This window comes from Peromyscus californicus, unplaced genomic scaffold, assembly GCF_007827085.1.
Source record: "Peromyscus californicus insignis strain IS unplaced genomic scaffold, ASM782708v3 Scaffold_20__1_contigs__length_68692818, whole genome shotgun sequence".
NCBI lineage: Eukaryota > Metazoa > Chordata > Mammalia > Rodentia > Cricetidae > Peromyscus > Peromyscus californicus.
Window position 1 is genome coordinate 50,821,333 of NW_026294503.1, and position 21,163 is coordinate 50,842,495.

General features: G+C 51.4%; 1 protein-coding gene across 3 annotated transcripts in view; it reads right to left on the minus strand.

The window, feature by feature from the left end:
• Celsr1 (cadherin EGF LAG seven-pass G-type receptor 1) overlaps nucleotides 1–8,024 on the minus strand; it is a 142,009-nt gene extending 133,985 nt beyond the window's left edge. For all 3 annotated transcript variants that reach the window (XM_052748569.1, XM_052748570.1, XM_052748568.1), the window contains exon 1: nucleotides 4,299–8,024. In XM_052748569.1, coding sequence (XP_052604529.1) covers nucleotides 4,299–7,902 — 3,604 coding nt within the window. In that variant the 5' untranslated portion in view covers nucleotides 7,903–8,024. The remainder of the gene's footprint in view (nucleotides 1–4,298) is intronic.
• Nucleotides 8,025–21,163: the final 13,139 nt, after the last annotated feature.

Sequence of the window (21,163 nt, forward strand, 5' to 3'; positions counted from 1 at the left end):
TCCTGGTCCAATTCACACAGCCCTTTCCAGCTGCCAGTCCACTCAGGCTGTGGTTCTCAAAGGGAGACCTGGGCCCTGTCCTGAATACACATCTTGTGTATTACCAGACCCTACTGCCAGCCACAGGCTAAGCGCCCTGTGCACCTTGCCCTTGCTTATCACTGGGATGGGAAGCTGACAGTATTGTCTGCATCATGAAGCAGCGGCTCGAGAACGGAATAGGCCCTGACAGGCCTGGGGAGAGAGTTCCCGACACAGAGCAGCCAACTGCCATTGACGTTCTCATCTTCTGGCATCTGATGTCCTAGCCTGGCACATCCTTGCCCTTCCAATCACACTCCATGGGCACACCCTCAAGGGGCGAGACCAGCCTCCTGAACTTCCTCTAGTCTCCTTCCTTCATATCCCCAGCAGCAGCAGGTGGGACAAGGCACAGCCGTTGCTCTAAACGCCCTAGATAAAGCTGATGGCGCCTATGGTCAGCCTTCTCCAGACAGAAGGAAGCCTGACACTCCAGGTCTCCCCACCAGGCATCTGCAGCCCGGTCCACACTGGACAGTCCCTCTCCTCCATTATTCCTCCAGTCCTCCCTGCCCTCTGTGCCTATCTATCTATCTCCATCCATCTCTGTACGGTCTGGGGCTACACTGACTCATCCAGATTTTGCACACAGTAGGTATTCAATAATAAACACTAGCTGGGCGTGGTGGTGCCAACCTTTAGTTCCAGCACTCAGGAGACAGAAGCAGGTGGATCTCTGTGAGTTCGAGGCCAGTCTCGATCTACATAATGAGTTCCAGGACAGCCAGGACTACATAGAGAGACTCAGTCCCAAACAAACAAACAAACAAATAAATAAATACTCCATATTATCAGAGCCCTCAAACAGTTAACTGGTTGCCCAAAGTACCTAACTCTTCCTGCTGTTTAGCGGCAGCCGGTGAGGCCACCTCTGCCGAGGGGGTGGTTTAAGTGCCTCTGATTCTTTGCTAACTATTGAGTTTTAGGGGAAATACGGCACGGCGCGTCCAGACCATGCCTGGTACAACCATCTGCTCATTTCCTTGTCTGTAATCTCCTATTGAAAAGTCACTTCGATATCCTGTATTTAACTGGGGCAAACACTCTGGAAAGCCGATCAAGCCTAGACGGCTCTGTGCCGTGCACTCCCCACTTGGGCAAATAGTGAGGTTGCCCAACCTCATTATTTGGCTGAGTTCTGATGTCTTCTAACGTGTCTGACATGACTCATCAGCCACTCATTTTTACCCCACAAATGCTACTTTTCCCACATCCACCAGTCCGTGACACACATTAATAGTCGCGGCAGGAACTGTGCCTTCCTGCCAACAGCCATGTTCTCCAAGACAAGGTTGAGCCCCTGAACTTACAGGCACCTACACGTTCCAGGTGTGTTAGAAATGTCAGTGTTGGAGGCCTATGAGAAGGCTCATCAGGTAAAGACGCTTGCCACCAAGACTGACAAGCAGAGTTCAATTCCTGGGACTCACATGGTGGAAGAGGAGAGCTGCCGTCTGTTCTCCACATGGGCACCATGGCACCCTACACCCATACACATTCACACACTAACTAACTAAATAATGGAACAGAATGGAATGTCAGCATCACTAAAAGACCAATGAGGGGAAAGTCCTCAACATTTGAGCTTCTTGGCTAGTTACTTGAGAAAGGCCAACATAGGCTTCCCCAGTGCCCATAAGAAAAAGTCCCCATCACAGGATAGACAATGGCATCCAAACGTCCACATAGAAAATAAACACCTAGAAAGACCAGCATACAAGAATGCTCGCTGTTTGAATGATCACATACAGACTTAAATAATTTTTAGAAACTGTTTTGTCTTTAAGGAGCGCCACAAAACCATCAACAATCATTTTCCAGTCAAAAAGACCACGCAAGACCCAGGGCTCCCTCCCCTGCACATCCGGAAACATCCTGCACATCCTCTGGGTCCTGCCCCCAGAGGCACCTCCCCAAGCCAAGGGTCTCCTCTCCTGACCAAGGGCTCAAAGCCCTTCCAGGAAGGGCTCCCACAAGATCCAATCACTGCCAGGCCTCACATCTAGCACTCCAGGGCGGTAATAGCGCTTCAAAGGCTTTAGGGCATGGCTGTAAATCCTGTGGAGCCAATTACTCGGCACTGAAAACAGTGCTGAGTGAAGCTGAATCAACAGCTTTCCCACACTGTTCCTTAATAAAATATAAGAGTCGCCTCCGGGGAACCGAGGCCTGGTTAGGTCTCTTCACAGGCCTGCTGTTGAGACCTGCAGGCCTTGCGGTCACAGTGAGTCTCTTCTTTAAAGAATGGAACAAGCCAAATGGTCTAAGGGCTGCAGCATGGCAGCATGCATATCCCAACAAAGCACCCCAATGACAGCAGAATAAAGTCAGTTCAGCAGCTCAGGTGAGAAAGGGAAGTGGGAAGGACGAAGTGGCTTCATGCTGATCTGGAGCCCCTGCTCCACTGTGAAGGTGTGGCTTCACACCATTGAGCCTCAGGGTCTTTGTGTGTAAAACTCCAGTTGCCAGAGGTATGAGCCAGAGCCAGATGTAATCATTATCACACATGATGTGGAGAGGCACACAGGTTCATAGCAGAAAGCAACCTCAGAAAAAAAATCAGTGATGGTCACCACACAGTAGGAGCCCTGAAGGGTCACAGCTGTGGTCAGATTATGTACCCACACGTGTACTATGAACCAGCTTCTTGTGAGTCGATCCATGGGAGCCTGTCCTCGAGTCTCACAGATGCCCACACAGGGGGCACTGCAGACACACAAATGCCTCTGTTCCCAGCATGAACCTGCTCCCCATTAACACTCTTCCCAAATCTAAGCCTGACCATTTTGCCAAATTTTCTACTCTACTTTATCTAGAAGATATATAGCCACATAGAAAACCAGAATCTGCCAGGAGTCGCCACAACCCTGGTTAATAACCTATAAGTACATTCCGTAGTGATCTCTATACTTTCTCCCCAACAGACAGACTGTGACCAAAGCCACGCTGGGTCACCACACTGCTTCAAAACCAAGCCCTGATGTCCCAGATAGTATTAAGAGACCATTGGAAGGGAAGCTAGTCACCCCCAGCCCTCAGTACATAAGAATATCAGCCAAGCCAGGCAGTGGTGGCGCACACCTTTAATCCCAGCACTCAGGAGGCAGACCCAGACGGATCTCAGTGAGTTCAAAGCCAGTCTGGTCTACAGAGTGAGATCCAGGACAGGCACCAAAGCTACACAGAGAAACCCTGTCTTGGGGCGGGGGGTGGGGGGTGGGGGGGCAGGATATCAGCCAACACTAGGATGAGCAAGTAGCAAATTGACCCCTTCAGTTTTTCCCTGTTCCCATGGAGATACCATATCCCATAACTTAGTGCCCACATGAAACATGGACTCAGGAGTCCACACACCTGAGCCATACTTTCTGGTATATTGGTCAGTTACCTGAACCAGCATCCACACCCATGAACCCCTCCCAGAGTCACTGGGGCCCTTTCATTGTCCCTTAGCCCCTGCTCAACCCTCTCTCCGCTGGGTCTCCCAGCACCCAGGCCCTGTCACAGCCTGTGATGGTTGAGCTGACATTTCCTCTCCTCTCGGGCTCATCCTCCCGCCCCTCCCCTCTGCAGGCTCGCTGGTTCTCACACTACGTTGAACAGCCTATGAACAAACTCCCAAATTACAAGCCCGAGTCCAGGGACAGGAGCCGAGATCAAACAGGGCTGTGCTTTTCAAAGAGTCCATCCCAGAGGCAGCCAGCACACATGAGCCGATTGTTATTATCTAGAGGAGACAGAAAAGCTAGACCAAGGGAACACCAGCCATATTACAGGGTGACTCAGGGACCATCCAGCAATTTCCAACGGTCCCACCCGGGGAACTAATTGGCACATGGAGCAGGGAGTGACCTTTGATCCTTCCAGACAGCCATGCATGCAGCAGGCTTACCAGACAACTTGGATAACCCCGAGGCCAGGTTTTAACAGCATGGTTTGGGAAAAGCACAGGAAAGTCTTGCACTTGAGCTTGAAGTAGCCCAGGCCTGCTCCCTGAAAAAACTGCTGACAGAAGTATGAGGGGCCTCCTCCTCCTCCATGGGCCTGGGGTGGGGAGCACACCCCCAGCACGCAACCAATCATAGCCGCAAATGCCAGGATGGTTGCCCGGGCCCTGCCCAAATGTGTCTAGGCATGCCCTGGCCGCCATTGGCGGGTCCCCAAGGCTCTCTAAGAGGCCCAAGGGAGCAAGCAGTTCCTCCCCACAGGCCACTCACCTGACACAGACACCTCCATGAGGGCCTCCAGAGGCCGGTTGTTGTCCAGGTCCCTGCTGAGCTGCAGCTCTCCTGTGGCGGGATCCAGCAGCAGCAGACTCAGCTCATTGCCCTGAAGAAAGGTGTAGTTGAGGCTGTCGGATAGGTCGGGGTCATGGGCTGGGATGCGGCCGATCACACCACTGGGGAAGCTATTGGACTTGTTGGTGACATAGTTGTTGAAGAGGATCTGGAAGTCAGGCAGCTCGGGTGGATTGTCATTCTGGTCCAGGAGACGGATGTGCACGGTCGCCCGGCTTACTAGAGGAGCAGATGTGGCCTGCACCACCAACATATAGTCCCTCCGGACCTCAAAATCCAGCTCGACCAGGGCACGGAGGTCGCCACTCAGTAGGTCCAGCTGGAAGACCTCAGGCACATTGCCCTCCACGATCTGATACATAATCTGGGCGTTGGGACCTTCATCGGGGTCGCTGGCCCTTATTCTTGCCACCACTGAACCCACAGGGCTGTTCTCCTCCACAAACAGCTCTAGCTCATCCTTCTCAAACACTGGGGGGTTGTCGTTGATGTCCAAGACAGTCACCTGGATTTCCACTGAAGCACTAAGGGGGTTAGGGTTCCCCCGATCTACAGCTAGAGCGTGAAGGTTGTACACGGCCACATTCTCTCTGTCCAGCCGGCGCTGGGTACGGATCACACCAGACGTGGGCTCGATGTAGAAGTCTCCATCACCATCATCCCCACCCTGGAAAGTGTATAGGAGGCGGCCATTAGGGCCCGAGTCCCTGTCAGTAGCAGAGACCTGGAGGACACTTGTAGATGGGGGGGCATCCTCGAAAACAGAACCCTGGTAGAAATCCCGCAGGAATCTGGGCGCATTGTCGTTGGCATCGAGGATAAGGATCTCCAGAGAGGTGGTGTCTGACTTCTGAGGAATGCCATTGTCCTGAGCTGTGATGGCCAGTGTGTAGGCAGCCTGGTCCTCATAGTCAAGCTCCGTCATGGTATAGATGGTGCCGGTGTCTGGGTCAATTCTGAACTGTGGTACTGGATCCTCTAGCACATAGGTGATGCGGGCATTCTCACCCGTATCTTCATCTGTGGCACTGATGGTGGCAATGGAGGTGCCCACGGGCCGGTCTTCACTAACACTAACTGTGTAGTGGGAGCTCTGGAAGACCGGCCTGTGGGTATTGGCATCAGTGACATTGATAAAGACCTGTGCAGTGTGTGAACGTGTGCCATCGGATGCAGTCACAGCCAGCACATACTGCCGTTCCTGCTTGTAGTCCAGAGGCAGGGCCAAGGTGATGAGGCCACCACCACTCTGGCTGCTGAGTGCAAAGCGGTTCCGGGTGTTGCCGCCTGTCAGCTGGTAGGTGATCACACTGTTGGCATCCCGGTCTCGGGCTCTGAGGGTCAGCACACTGCTCCCCACAGCTGCATCCTCATTCAAACGCAGCTCATACACAGGCTGTGTGAACATTGGATCATTATCGTTTACATCCAGCACTGTGATGGACACACTGGCGGAGGAGCTCATGGGTGGTGAGCCATGGTCCACAGCTTCTACCCCAAAGCTATAGTGTTCTATTTCCTCACGGTCCAACTCCGCACACACAGTAATCCAACCAGAGCTGTTATGGATCTGGAAGGGGAAGTCTGGAGCAGAGGCAGGGTTCTCAGGGTCAACACTGCTGCCCCCCAAGATAGGCGCTGTGTCCACCAGGCGATACTGCAGCCTGGCATTCTCCCCTGCATCCGCATCCACTGCTTGGATGTGCAGCACCGAGTGGCCCAGGGGCACATTCTCCAGCACCGCAGCCTGGAAAGGGCTACTCACAAAGATGGGAGCATTGTCATTCACATCTAACACCTGCACTGAGACCAGCCCTGAGGAATTAATGAGAGGAGGCCGGCCCCCATCCTGCGCCTTGATTCGCAGGGTATACTCCCGGATGGCCTCAAAGTCCAGGGGGTTGATGACATCCAGGCTCCCACTAAGCGAATGCAGGTAGAACTGGCCCTTCAGGTTGCCACTGACAATGCTGTAGTGTATGGCTGCATTCTGCCCCTGGTCCCGGTCAGTGGCCTGGACTCGAAGCACAGCCGTGTTGACAGCTACGTCTTCTGGGACTTGAACCACATAGCGCTTCTCACTGAACTGGGGGTAGTTGTCATTCTCGTCTTCTACCACTATGTGGACGGTGGCTGAGGCACTGAGTGGGCCTGGATTTCGACCCTGGTCATTGGCCTCCACCAGCAGCTGGTACTCAGCCGCCTCCTCCCGGTCCACCACAGCCCGGGTGCGCACCACACCGGATCGTGCGTCTATCTCAAAGACACCACCCGCGCCCTCCAGCAGACGGTAGCGCATATTGGCGTTGGAAGGCGCATCCCCGTCGGTGGCACGGATGGTTAACACCTCATAGCCCACCTCGAGGTTCTCTCGAATTCGCTCTCGATACTCAGACTGCTCAAAGACTGGGCTGTGGTCGTTAGTGTCACTGACAGTTACGGTGAGGTAGGTGGCAGCTGAGCGCCGCGGGGAGCCGTGGTCCACAGCACTAACTTTAAGTACGTGAGTGTCCTTGGTCTCGCGGTCCAGGGCGCGGGCTGTGGTCACTGCGCCCGTGGCCGCGTCGATGAGGAAGTAGCCATTGGAGCGCTCATCGAACAGCGCCTCCATCTGGTAACTCAGGCGTCCGGCTTCGCCTTCATCTGGGTCGTGTGCGCGCAGTTCTATGACCGCAGTGCCCGCGGGCTCGTTCTCAGGCACTGACACCTGGTAGCTGGGCAGCGGGAACTGCGGGCTCGTGCTGCTGCCCGCGCCCCGCCTGGACCGTCGCACCGCCCCCGCCCCCGCCCCCGCCCCCGCCCGGGCCTGGGGCAGGCTAGGCGACGATGGCGACACCGAGGGCGACTCTGAGGGCGTCCCGGAGGTCGCCTCTATTACCAGTTCTACCCAGACGGCGCCAGCCGCGCGGCCCAGGGCGCACACCAGGCGCAAGCCCGCTGAGCCTCCCGGCGGCAGGCAGATGGGTCCGCGCTTGCAGCGGGTCCCGGCCAGCGGCGGGCAGCTGCAGGCGGGGAAAGTGGTGATGGCCTCGAGCACCGAAGACAGTGAGGCTGCGCCGCCGCCTGGGGCCGGGAAGCAGAGCGCATCACCGAGCCCGGGCACGGAGCGGACCGCTCGAGAGCGCACCTCCGCACCGCGGACTGAGCGGCGCCGCAGCCGGACCCCACAGCGGGCACCGTAGGCGCGCGCCCTCAGTACCAGGCTCGGGGCCGTCGGGGAGTCGCGGGTGACCAATCGGACCTGCAGCGGCAGCAGCCTCCCTGTCAAGCGCGCACAGTCCCGAGTCCCCGAGCTTGGCCCACGCCGCCGACCCGCCGCCAGTCCCTCACGGCTCACGTCCAGCAGCTCCCGAGATGTGCGCGCGGTATCCAACCTGTAGATCCAGCCTGGTCGGAGGGCGAAGGCGCGGGCCCCGCCGGGCACCCGCAGCTCCCAGGCGGCTGCTCCCAGCCCCAGAGCAGGCAGGGCGGCGGCGGCCAGCAATACCAGCGCGGGCAGCACGCGCGGCGGTGACGGCGCCATGGCCCGGAGCCGCAGCCCGAGCCGGGCGCCGGAGCACAATCCATGCACCCGGCGCACCTCCGCATCCACCCGGCACAGCCGGGGGGCGGCTCCCGCGCGCCCGGCGCCGGGCCCTCGGGGCGGCCCGCGCTCTGCCTCCCCGGGGGCCCTGGCGAGGACACCGGGGGCCGCGCGCCCGGCCTCCCGCGCAGCTTCCACTTCGAGAGCACTTTGCGAAAGTTTGCCAAGTTGGTTTCAAGATGGCTCCTCCGCGCGTCCCGGGAGGGCGCCGCGCATCAACCTGCAGCAGCAGCGCTGGCTCCAGGCGGCTCCAGGTGGCCCCAGCACCGACTCGGCTGGGCGGGCGTGGGAAGCTGGGCGGGCCCGGGGCGGGGCGGGGGCTGCGATCACCGCACGGCCTGCAGACCTAGGCGGCTTTTGCTGGCTGGGCGGTGTGTTTCGCCTGTGCCCCCGCCGCCCGCGCTCTCCCCGCCCCCGGCCCCGCCCCGCCCCTTCCCAGTCTCTCATTGTTCAGCCCTGGGCCGGGAATGGAGGTGGTGGGAAGCGGGAGCCAGCCGGGAGGTGCGCGCCCGGATGATCTCCATGGAGACGTGGGGGCGCGGCCCGGGCGGGGGCTGGGGTTCGGCCCCCTCCTTTGCGGCCTCCCCACCCAGCCTCCGCGGGAGGCGGGGCCCTGGGAGACTGGCGCTCAACTACTGCCCTAGGGTCCCGGACCGCGTATGCCACTGAGGCACTGGCATAGTTCCCCCCGGGGTCGAGTGCAGTCCAAAGCCTCTCACCGCACCTGGCAGGGCTGATCATCGAGATAGCCGTCCCTGGCGTCTTGAGGGGTAGACCCAGGGTTGCAAGACACAGAGATGCCGGAGGACTTCGGTAGTCTAGGCAGTAGCAGGGGACTGGGGACTGTTAGATTCGAGACACATGGTGGCTAAAAAGCTTGACTCTAGCGCAAAGTTCCTTAGATTTTGAAATCTAATGGGCAGCTAACCGGATTCGGGTGCCACTTTAAAGTTTAACTTTTAAATGGAAAGAAAAAGAATCTGGTTTGGAGGTGACAGCGCATGCTGTGGGGGCTAAACATTGGTGGGGGCCGCCACCTGTCACCAAACTACTAGTTACTGCCCATCAGGGGACAAGCAACCACGCGGGGTCAAGCTCTATGAGGGCTTGAGGAAAACAAGGGGAAGAGGCCTGAGAGCCTGCGAAGATGAGACAATCACTCACGCCCTTCGTGAAAGGGTGGGGCGTGGCTTTAGATATGCAAGACAACGCCCCGACTCCTAAGGAGCACACCTTGGAGGCAGTGCCTAGAACTTGGGAGGGGAGAGGCGGAGCTTTGCAACATTTTCCCCACCCCCTTGAATGGGGTCTAAGCCCACAACAGCCCCAGTCATGGACACACTGGGGCAGGCCTCTTGCCTTTGAAAGATTCCTCCTGGGAGCAGTTGAAGGCCTCTGAAGGCTGCTTGGTCACCATCAGAGTTGGGGTTTCAATGCAGTCAGGGCCCAGCATGGTGGCAACAGAGGACAGAATGGCTTTAGAAATGAGTCAAGGGATCTCCCATCAGCATTTATAACACGTATCATAGATGTGCCTCCAGGTTTCCCCAGTTGCTGAAAACGATCCTTTCTTCCCACCGGCAACAATTGAGGACATAATACTGACCTTAAAAAAAAAAAAAAAAAAAAAAAAAAAAAAGTTGTTTTGGACCCTTGTAAAGCTTGGGAGCCCTGTTGTAGAAACGTGTGTGAGGAGAGCCGGGAAAGAACGGGGCCAGGACCACTCTACCCCAGACGACTCCTGGGTGTGCATTTGCACTTGACTGGTAATAAATAAAGTCAAGGTCCTGGAACCTCAAGAAGAAGAGCTCCCTGATGTGGGAGGGAGAAAGCTGGAGAACACACACACACACACACACACACACACACACACTGCCACCGCAGTGCATGTTGCAATAGGGCTTTAAATAGGGTGGGTTGGGTTTAAATAAACGGAATTCAAATGTAGCGAGTAAGTTGGGTGTGGGTGCTTTTCCTGGAATCGGACACCTGCAAGCTGCGAGTTAACATTTCCTGGTCCCAGCAACCAGGCCAGACCACAAGGGCAAACTGGATTGAAATGCTGTCAGCAGAGGCCAACAGACAAGAGTTTTCTGTTCACAGACAGGTCAGGAGCAAGCCCCTGTCCATCGGGTGGGGGCAGCAGGTGCCCCTTTTCTGAACCTGCAGGTCCTGGCAGAGTTGGTTTCATGGTGCCACCAACTGCACGTGCTGCACACTTTCCCTGTGCACACTCAGGTCCACAGTGTGCACAGGGAAAGAGTGCAAAGGGGAAGGGATAAGCAGACAGGCTGTGGCTTGTGATGGGGTTGCAGGGTGGTCCAGTAGCATCCTAGGGACAGAAATGGGGTGTGGTTCAGTGGTGGAGGTAGAGCGCTTGCGTAGCATGCTCTAGGCCTTGGCTTCTAGTCCCAGCACTAATATTATATTATTATTATTATTATTATTATTATTATTATTATTAATAAAATATGCAGACTCCTTGTGAAAACGAATGTCATCTATCAGGGCCTGGGCATATGGCTACATGCTAGAGTACACACTTTATCATATGTCCGAGACCAAGGAGAGAGAGGCTGTAGCTTTAGGCTTTTATCCCATTTCCCACTGAGTCTGTGCTAGGCCATGACCCAGTCCACCAGGTACTTACTGAAAAGAAGGCATATGCCTGGGGCTTTGTAGAGGGATGTGGAGTAAAGTGGGAAGTGGCCTCATTGGGTACAGCCTGGAGGATGTCCCCTAGCCTGGGTTTCTAGCTGGCCACTATCTTGCTCAAATGTCTTTGGTTTTCAAGGTGGCTTTGAGCAAGGTGCTCTCCTTTACATTACAAGCCCTCTGTGGCCTCCTTTGACTCTTAGGGTCTCCTTGTATTGGTGTGTCACAGGAGGCTGAAGAGAAGCCTTGGAGCGGCCCATGCCCTTCTTGAACTGACCCCTTGAGATGACTACATGAGGCCACCTGTTCCTGATGATTGACGTGTGTGAGATTGCTGCCACCGTTCTCAGGGGAGCAGGGGGCTGTAACTGATGTTTCTATCTTGCAAGCACCCCAAGGTATTTTGTATGAAGTCAAGTGTTTTTAAAAATAGAAACAATAAAAAATAATAAGCAGAAACTATGAATTTCTAGAGTTGAGTGTGTGTTCAAAGTACTCTCTGTGGGGGGCTTGAATTGAGACCCACATGAACTCTGGCCTCGGTTCCTTACATGCTGCATTTCTGAGCCAGCTTTTGAACAGCAAACACCCCCACACACCCCCTAGAGACCATCCTGCAGGGTGAGTCCAGGTGCGGTGTGATCCACTCCTCTGCTTTTAGAATCCGCTGTTCTTGGGAGAACAGAGCTGGGTCCATCCACCACCCACCAGGCCCTGGCCCTCTCATGGTTTGGTGGGGTTCGATTCATGGAAAATCGTGAAAGTTGCAACATGCAACAAAAACTGAGCCCTGAATTAATTAGGATGCTAATAGAGGCAGGAGAATGAAGGGATTTAGATCCTAATCACCCATGTCTTCTGGCCTGGCTCCTCTGAGAGACTGGGATAACTCATGACAAAAAAGGAAAAAAATAAAAATTCCTGCTAGCAAGGCACCAGAACCAGTCCAAACATTGGCACCACCATTCTACTCCAGCACAGGTGTGGCTACTCCGGGTCCCTGCATAGGACCGATGGGACTGGCTCTCTCAGGTGTCCCCGAGATGCCAGCCCCTGACCCACCTGTATAACGGCCTAAGCAGAAATGCAGTCTCCCCACTGACTGTAAATGGGATGAATACAGGGCAACTCACTTCATGTCCAGAACCTCCTTGTAATCCCTCTGGGTGGAGAGGGAAGACAATGTATTCCTCACCCCTACTGCACACCTTCCCTAGCTTTTGCCTCCTTAGGTCCCCAATATTCATGGTTAGTACACCCTGCCTAGGACCGATCTCCAGGCTGCACTGGCCCCTAGTGGCTGAGTGATGTCTCTACCTCTCAGAATATTCCAAGGAGTCATCTCCTATTCCCTTCAGGTGCCCACCTACCTGGGCATGGAGATGTCAAGGACAATATCCTCTGGGCTCCAGGCTGCTGCACTGAGAACCACACTCCAGATGGAGTGTGCACTCCAAGGAGTGCAAATTTGCACCTCAAGCATCCCCTGAACATGCAGCCCCTGCTCCAGGGATTCTTGAGCCCCTCAAGGTCTGCCTGCTGCCCAAGGGTGCCCAGCTCTACTGTGGACAGTGGCAAACTGTAGGCTGTCTGAGCCGGTCGCTAACCCGAGGAAGGAATGTACCAGAGCACCTGGCAGGGTCAGCTGCTGCAGCAGAGGGAAACCACACAGAGGAAAGCCATCCGGGATGGATTGGAAAGTGCAGAAAGAAGATGGCAGTATACACTCAGAGCCTCAACCACCCTGCTTATGTCCCAGGGTGTTTTCCAGGTGTGTTCCTGTCCCTGGTGTTACAGCTGTCATTATCTCCTGGCCCCATCAAATACACACCCATGAGGTTGACATGGGAGAGGTACCACTGTCTTGCTTGAGGGTGTTCTTTCCTTCCACACCTCCCGTTTGGGTAAAGAGAGGTTTAAGACTTGCTATAGCATGGTAGCTAGGATGGGCGAGGTGATGTCTCCAGCTACCACTTACATGACAATTCTAACGTTTTTAGCTCGCTGTACAAGAAGCTTTGTAAGTAAAATCTTAACATTTTAAAAAGAAAAGACCTCATGTGGGCAGAAGTTCACCTTTCTCGAAGCTTATGACTGGGTGAGTGTGAACTTATTCACCGGCTTAAGCTACTTTTACCATCAATTCCATAACATTTCCATCACCCCAGGCAACCTTAAATCAAGTCCAATCTTCCACACCCTAATACCCCTCCACCCTCAGACCTGCTGGTCCACCTCCTGTCTGGATCCGTCTAGTCCAGAAGCTTTATAGTAAGCTCTCGACGCTTGCCTATGTGCCAAGCCTTTGTCCCTCAGTGCGACATCTGCTCTTACATCCTTCCCTGAAGGCTTAGTCTCTGTGGTGTGGGTGTTCCACAGTCCAATTAGCCAGTCATCAGTGGACTGAGGCATTGATTCTACTCTAATTAATTAATGAGCTAATTAATTAATTAATTAGTTCATTAATTAATTAATGCTAACTGTTTGGAGTAATCTTCTTTTGGCTTCCTGTTCCTTCCCTCTTTCCTTCCTCCCCCTTCTTTTTTCCTCCCTCCCTCCCTCCTCCCTTCCTATTCTTCCTTCCATGCTAGCTTCACATTCATCATCCTCCTGCCTCCGGTTTTGAAGTACTAGGATTTCACAACACCTGACTCTCCCTTCCTTTTGAGTGTGGCAAAAAGAGAACAAGATACTGTTCTCTGTGCAAAATCACACATGAAAATCTTTGAATTTCTTTATTTTCTCATTTTTTACTTCTTGCTACAACTCCATCAGGGACTTTCCTTGGGGACTTTCCTTTGTCCCTGACGGGCACATAGAGGAATGCTAAAGCTGACCCAAGGCAAGGCAGGCTGCTGGGGTCTGAGGGGAGTTAGCTGCCTCCTGCTTGTGGCTGGACTTAGGGGACTGTGGAGAACATAAAAATTGTCATATTTGGGCTGGAGTTTGAGGACAACTCAGTGGGCCTTGCTTGTGGCGTGAGACATCAAGGGTCCCTCACCATCTTGGGTGGCGACAGGGCAATCAGAGTCTAGGTAACTGAGCCAGATGTTATAGCCCTTCCCCTGGCCCTCTAACCCTGTGACTAGCACACACTGGTGCTTCAGTGGGGAAGCCTTGTCTCTGCAGAAGCCCTGCAGGTATCAGGTGACAATTCACTGGAGCATCCTTCCTACCCACTGATGCAGAGGAGGTGGAGTGGCCCCCAGGGTCTCCTGCCGGGGTTCTCTGATGGCCTACTTGTTGTGGGATAATCTTTTATTCACTGTGAAGATGTGTCTCTGCCAAGGCACCTCCTTATTGGTTTAATAAAGAGATGAACAGCCAATAGCTAGGCAGGAAAGGATAGGTGGGACTTCTGGGTAGAGATAGGAACTCTGGGGAGAAGGGAGGGGGATTCACCCACCAGACATGGAGGAAGTGGGACACATGGTACTGAGCAGAGGTAACAAGCCACATGGCAGAATATAGATGAATATAAATGGGTTGATTTAAAAGAGCTAGTTGGGAACAAGCCTAAGCTAAGACCAAGTTTTCATAATTAATAAGAAGTCTCTGTGTCATTATTTGGGAGCTGGTGGTCCAAAGAAAATCCGACTGCATTTGGTGTCCAACATGGAGGCCCATAAATCCAAGCATAGGGACTGTGAGCAGCTGATTCAATACTCTGGGTGGGGGTGGAGGTGGGGGGAGATTAGGTAGAAATGCCTCCCACAGTTCAGCCTAGCAATTTCCCAGGTGGATAAACATGGCTCCCAGCAGGTGCCCATGGGCATGAGGCTAGGCTCTCATGGAAAGGCAAACAGTGGCTGTGGCCCAGAACCAGTGGGGTAGCCTGATGAGGGGCAGAGCCAGACACCAGTGCCATAGGCTAAGCAGAGCCTACAGAGGGTAGCCTGGCCCTTTAAGGCTTGGCTCACACAGGCAGAAAGCCACATAAAAAAGCCAGATCCAAATCAAGAAAACATCTGATCAGATGCAGTATGCTTGAAAATGTGTTTAGGTGCTGAAGAAAGAAAAGAAAATGGGTAAAGACAGCCATAGAGAAACAATAAATAGTTTAAAAATAATAAAGTAATTATAAAAAGAATGAGTAGTGTAAGGATGAGAAATATTATAACACAGGAAGTCTGCATCCTATATAGTGCTTTATTATTTTTAAAATTTTAAAATACTAATGAACAAAAAGCAACAGCTGCTGAGAGATATTAGATTGTGGAAAAAATACCAAATTATATCATCCTATATTTTAAGGATGTCTTAACTTCAGAATGGAAGTTAGGACATGTGTTGTGTCAGGGGAGAGGCTATGCCTTTGCTTCCGCAGGAAATGAAAAGCTATGGATTTCTTCAAAATCAATAAAGATCAGATTTTACTGGGGGAAACCTCCTGAAACTCTTGGCTACAGACATAGAAGAAGAAGAAACCAAGAAAAACTACAAGACAGGTGATGTATATGCTGATCCCTCTACATGGGAACAGCTCTGAGACTGGATGAGATATGATAAAGCTTGTTGGCTACAGAGTCCTCATGGCATGGATGAAGATTTATATTACAATTTGGTTATTCAGTCCAAATGGACTTGTAAGTTGACAGATGCCTTTTACCTGCTCAAACATAGAACAGAGAATCATCTTTAGCAGATCTGTGCACACTGCACATTTCATACTTGTGCTAATGCAGATATCTATGTCACCTTTAAAAGTCTGTGTGTTTTCAGAACAAAGGGACCAGATGTCAATGAAGACAAGACAAGCAGCCCAGGTGATCTAGCCTCCCAGAATGCCTCTGTTGCAGTTTCCTCAAAAATCTGCATCCGGAACAACTTCAAAGCTGCTAGCTGAGCTGGGCGGTGGTGGCACACGCCTTTAATCCCAGCAGTCATAGGCAGAGCCAGGTGGATCTCCATGAGTTGAAGCCCAGCCTGGTCTACAGAGCAAGATCCAGGACAGGCACCAAAACTACACAGAGAAACCCTGTCTCCAAAAAAAGGTGCTAGCTGAGATGGTCCAGCCTCACAGACTACTCCAGCCAGGACTCCAGATAAGCTCTTCACTTTTTATCACATGGAGACTGGACAGAAAAAACGATACAGCTAGCTCTCTCAGGACTTGACCGTTATCCAAATTTCCTCAGGGTCCTCTAAAGATGTTATCACCCCCAGACAACAGGAAGTAATTTTAAGAACATGATGCCCACATTCCTGAGAGGCGGGGTGGGTGTCTTTTGGTTGTTCAGTGGGTTGTGGATGTTTGTCATTGTTTAGGGAGGTTATTGCAAGTTGTTATTGGTCATGGTCAGGGAGGAAACTAAGCAAAGGAAGTTAGATTCAGGGAGCTATAGTAATGATAGGATAAAAGGGTAGATTACTGAATATACTTTTAGACTAAAAAGCAACTACTAGTCTTAAATATTTTACATTGGCATGGAGTTTTGTATATTGATACAAATTTAAGGTTATTTTTGTTACAACATACTGCAAGAGTTTGTGACTATGCAACTCATTTAAAATTGTAATGTAAAATTTTAATCCTTGAAAGCTATTATTACAAACTGTTTAGGTTAATTAAGATGGCAATCAAACTTGTTGTAAGAATTTAGATGTAGGCAGAAATCGGCTTTATTTAGCCTCATGTATTTTAGATATATAGGTGGTCTTCAAACACTTCAGAGATCTACAGAATATGGTATTTAAGATGTTTTAATAGCATAAGACTTTTCTTGACAGTGAGACATGTCTGCTCCTGGCAGCAACAATCTACTTCAGAGAAGATGATGGGCATTGAAGAACCTCCATATGGAGTTTGCTTTCATTGTGGCAAAGTTATCCACTGGGCAAGAAACTGCCCTTGACTCGACTGCTGACAGTATGCTGTCCAAATTGGACAAGCAGAACACAAAAGAAGGCAACTGCCAAACTTTGCCAAGACAAGGTAGGACAGTCCTTCAAAATTCCTGCTTCACAGAAAAGTCTGTCAGATATTCTAGGCCTATAGGTCAAAGATGGATACCTCAATGTTTCAGAGGAACCTTGGGTGACTGTCCAGGCAGCCAGCTGTCCCTGTCATTTCTGTAGTTTTGGAAGTTGTTTGCTCTGTACTTCCTGTTTACTCAGGCAATATGTTGTCCTTCTGGGGTCTCTGATGGGGGCTGAAACCTACACAGTTATAATTTTACTCTTTTCTTTGTTACCAAATTCAGAAAAGAAACTTACAAAAGAGATGTAACATGAATAAGGTTGAGAGACATAAATACTTAAATTGTTTATCTAAGAAAATGTTTTAAGGTCTAAAGGATATTTTTAGACTGGTAATACAAGTTATGATAGAAAGTGATTTAGGTATAAAACTTTGAACTCACCAAAATATAGTAGGTAATATAGTACATTTTCCAAATTTGCCAAATACAAATGGATTGAACATTGTGAAGGTAATTCTTACCTGATAATTGTTCTTATTGTATATAGTTTTACTATGTAGAGTTAAAACCTTTCCTTTTTATTTCGACAAAAAGGGGGAAATGTGGGATATCTTTTTGTACACTGTGAAGATGTGTCTCTGCCAAGGCACCTTCTGATTGGTATAATAAAGAGCTGAATGGCCAATAGCTTGGCAGGAGAAGCTAGGCAAGACTTCCAGGCAGGCAGAGATAGGAACTCTGGGAAGAAGAGGGGGACAATTCACCAGCCAGACATGGAGGAAGTAGGATGCATGGTACTGAGCAGAGGTAATGAGCCATGTGGCAAAACATAGATGAATACAAATAGGTTAATTTAAGTTATAAGAACTAGTTGGGAACAAGCCTAAGCTAAGCTAAGGCCAAACTTTCAGAATTAATAAAAAGTCTCTGTGTCATTTGGGAGCTGGTGGTTCAAAGAAAATTTGACTAACACTTACTTGCTTCTGCAGGGAAGACATGGCTGGACACATGCACGTGGTGGCCCTTTCTTGTTGATTTCTTTGGTTCAACTGGTAAAACTTCTGGAGTATAGGTGATGCTGGCAGGAATAATTTTCTCAGTGGTTCTACAGAGGATGGGGAAAGTATGGAGAAGGTAAAGTTGACAACCATATCTGAATTATAGTGTGTGTGTGTGTGTGTGTGTGTGTGTGTGTGTGTGTGTGTGTGTGTGTGTTAAGGTCTCATGTAACCCAGGCTGGTTCCACACTCACTCTGTAGCAGAGGATGAACTTGAACTTCTGATCCCCCTGCTTTTAAAGATTACAGCCATTTACCACCACGCTTGATTTATACTGGAGATATAACCATGCATGCTAGGCAAGCACTCCACTGCCTGAGTTACACCCCCAACCCTGTAATTACAGCAGCTTAAAAAAAATAAAATGAGGGTTGCAAAGATAGCTCAGCTGTTAACCACAATTGCTGCTCTCCCAAGAAGAGCCAAGTTCAGTTCCAGTGGCTCACACTTGCCTATTAATCCAGCTCCATGGGCTCCCATACCCTCTTCTAGACTACTCAGACACTGCCATGACACAAATACAAACACAGGCCTGGTGGCACAGCTCTGTGATCCCAGCTGCTTGAGAGGCAGAGGCAGGAAGATCATGAGCTGAATGCCAGCTTATACAAGAGTGGGACCCTGTCTCAAAAACAATAAAAATTAAAAGAGGACTGAGGCATGTAGTTCAGTAGCAGTTTGCTTGCCTAGCATGAGAGAGGTCTTTGTACTAAATAAAAATAAACACACACACACACACACACACACACACACACACACACACACACACACACACACACACATAAAGAGAACCATAGTGCTCTGGTCTCAAAGCTGAGAACCACTCCTGTTGACCCTACTGCTGAGTTCCCTTCCTGGGACATTGATGGCCATATCCAGGAGACTAAGGCATGGTGGAGGAGGACAAATACTTGTGACAGGTCACCTCCAGTGAACAGTGACCAAAAACGTCTGGCTGTTTGGATCTCTGTCACACAATGGAATGTCCTTCCCATATCTCTCCACTCCCGTTTTCACAGCTCTTAGTGCCAGAGTCCAGTCGCCCTACAGGGATGTGTTAGAGACAGAGCACAGGCCTCCTGGCTTTGATCACACGGAGAGGGTAGAGGACATTTGCCAAGTACAGGCAAGGGCCAACCTCTCCAAAATGCTGGGACAGAACATGTGACCAAGTCCAAGAGGCTGCTTGGCTGTCAGCATGAATAGAGTCCCTTGAAAAAGAGAGCCCCCAGTTTGAAAAGAACTGGGGCAGGGGTTGGCCATGCATGGCTTCCCAGCAAGAAATACCAACCCTGAGGAACCACCAGTGCTTAGGGGCTCCATGATGCAGCTCTCCCCAGGGAGAAGAGGCGGGCTAAAGAGGCCCTCTTATCATGAAGACTGCCTCACAGAGTCTGCAGAGCTTGCTGAAATTTGGGCAGTGGGGGAGCCCCGGGGACCCAGCAGCACTGCTGGCAGAGGCCATGGTCCCACAGGGCACAAACAATGAGTCAGGCTGAGATGGAATGCTATTGAGCATGCTGAGATCTGCAGCTTGGAAGAGGCGCTCAGACCCTGCCCTGATCAAAAGAGAAGAAGATGGATTAGGACACTACAAATAGGCTCGAGCCCCCAGCCAGCCTCTGGGGGCCAGAAGGTACATGTTCTAAGTGCTGGAGGAGCCAGAACTGTACATCCAAGCTAACAGTCATGGCATTGCGAGGGAGAGGGGAACCCAGGAAGCTATTGTTGGAGTGATTGGTTCCTTTAAATTCTGGCTTCTGCTGCAGTTGGTTGATTGGCTTTTTAAAATTTTATTTATTTTTACTTTATGTTTATTGGTGTTTTGCCATGGGCATCAGGTCCCCTGGAACTGGAGTTACAGACAGCTGTGAGCTGCCATGTGGGTGCTGGGAATTGAACCCTGGTCCTCTAGAAGAGCAGTCTGTGCTCTTAACCACTGAGTCATGTCTCCAGCCCCTTGACTGCCTTCTTTACATGACTGAGGGCCTATTGGCTTCTCTTGGCCACAGAATCCACTCAAAGTCCATCCTCTGGCCTCCCACAGCCAGCAGTGAACTTGTTTGTGGAGCCTTCCTGCCCTCTGGGAAGAGTGGGTGGAGCTTATGTCCCTGCCCTCTGGGAAGAGTGGGTGGAGCCTATGATGTCCCTGCCCTCTAGAAAGAGTGGCGCTGGTAGCCAAAAGACCTGGCTGTGTAGGGCTGAAGAGATGCCTCAGCAGTTAAGAGCACCTGTTGCTCAGCAGTTAAGAGCATCTGTTGCTCAGCAGTTAAGAGCACCTGTTGCTCTTGTAGAGGACCTTGGTTCGGTTCCCAGCCCCTACACTGGATAGCTCACAGTCACCTGTTAATTCTAGCTCTAGGAGATCTAACACTCTTTTCTGGCCTCCTTGTGCACCTGCATTCACGTTGCACAGACAGATGACAGACAAACAAGCACACACACAAACATATAAATACAAAATTATTCTTAAAACAGTTTTCATGGTGAGTTCAGGCAAGTCTCTCTTCTCTCTGGGTCTCCATCTCTTGTATCCCATGTAACAAAATCTCACACTCCTGGGACTTGAACACAACAGTCCTGGATTATTTAATAGTCCTGGGGTTGGGCACTCTGCAATGGGTCTCAGCCAATGCAGACATCAGATGTCAGGAGTGCCATCTACCTTTCTGGAGCCTGAGAGGGAGGGAACACCTTTTCTTGTCCAACTTTCTGAAACCACCTGCCTTCTTTGGCTCTTGGTCCCTTCCTCTATTTTTTCTTTTTAAAATTGATTTATTTTTATTTTCATGTGCATTGGTGTTTTGCCTGTGTGAGGGTATTGGGTCCCCTAGAACTGGAGTTACAGACAGTTGTGAGCTGCCATGTGGTTGCTGGGAATTGAACCCGGGACCTCTGGAAGAGCAGTCAGTGCTCTTAACCGCTGAGCCATCTCTCCAGCACTACCCTCCCCCCAACCCCTGCGCCTTCTTCTATTTTCAGAGTCAGCCATGGCAAGTTGAATCTTATATTTTGTCTTCCTGAAGCTGGCCCCTGCCTGCCTCCTTTACCAGACAAAATCCTTCTGGACACTGGGTCCATCCAGACAACACAAGGGTACTCCTCTGTCTCACAGTCAGCTGTTGAGCAATCCAAACACCTCTTACACGAGAATCCCCTGTGAGGGACTCTTGGCTCTATTCCAGCTCAGGTTTCAGACACCAAGGCATAAACACCACCTAGAGATGCTGAGGAGAACTCCTCAGCTCCCTAGAGCAAAGCTAGGACCCAAAGCAGGGTGGAGGAAGGGGGTGGGACACTGACCACATACGGGTCTGTCCCTGGGATGGGGGCTCTCACAGGCCACAACAACCGTCATGAAACAAAACCCTGGCCAGGTGTGGAAGGCAGAGAAGCTATGCTTGTGGCAGTGAGGCAGAGGCTGGAAGACAGGTTGAGGCTGCCTCTGTTGGAATCTTCTGGAAGCATGCCATTCAAGCAGAGGGCATCAAGGTAACCTGGTCAGTGAGCTGTAAGAGGCCCGCGGACAAGATGGAGACGAGACATGCCAAGCGCCACAGCTGGTG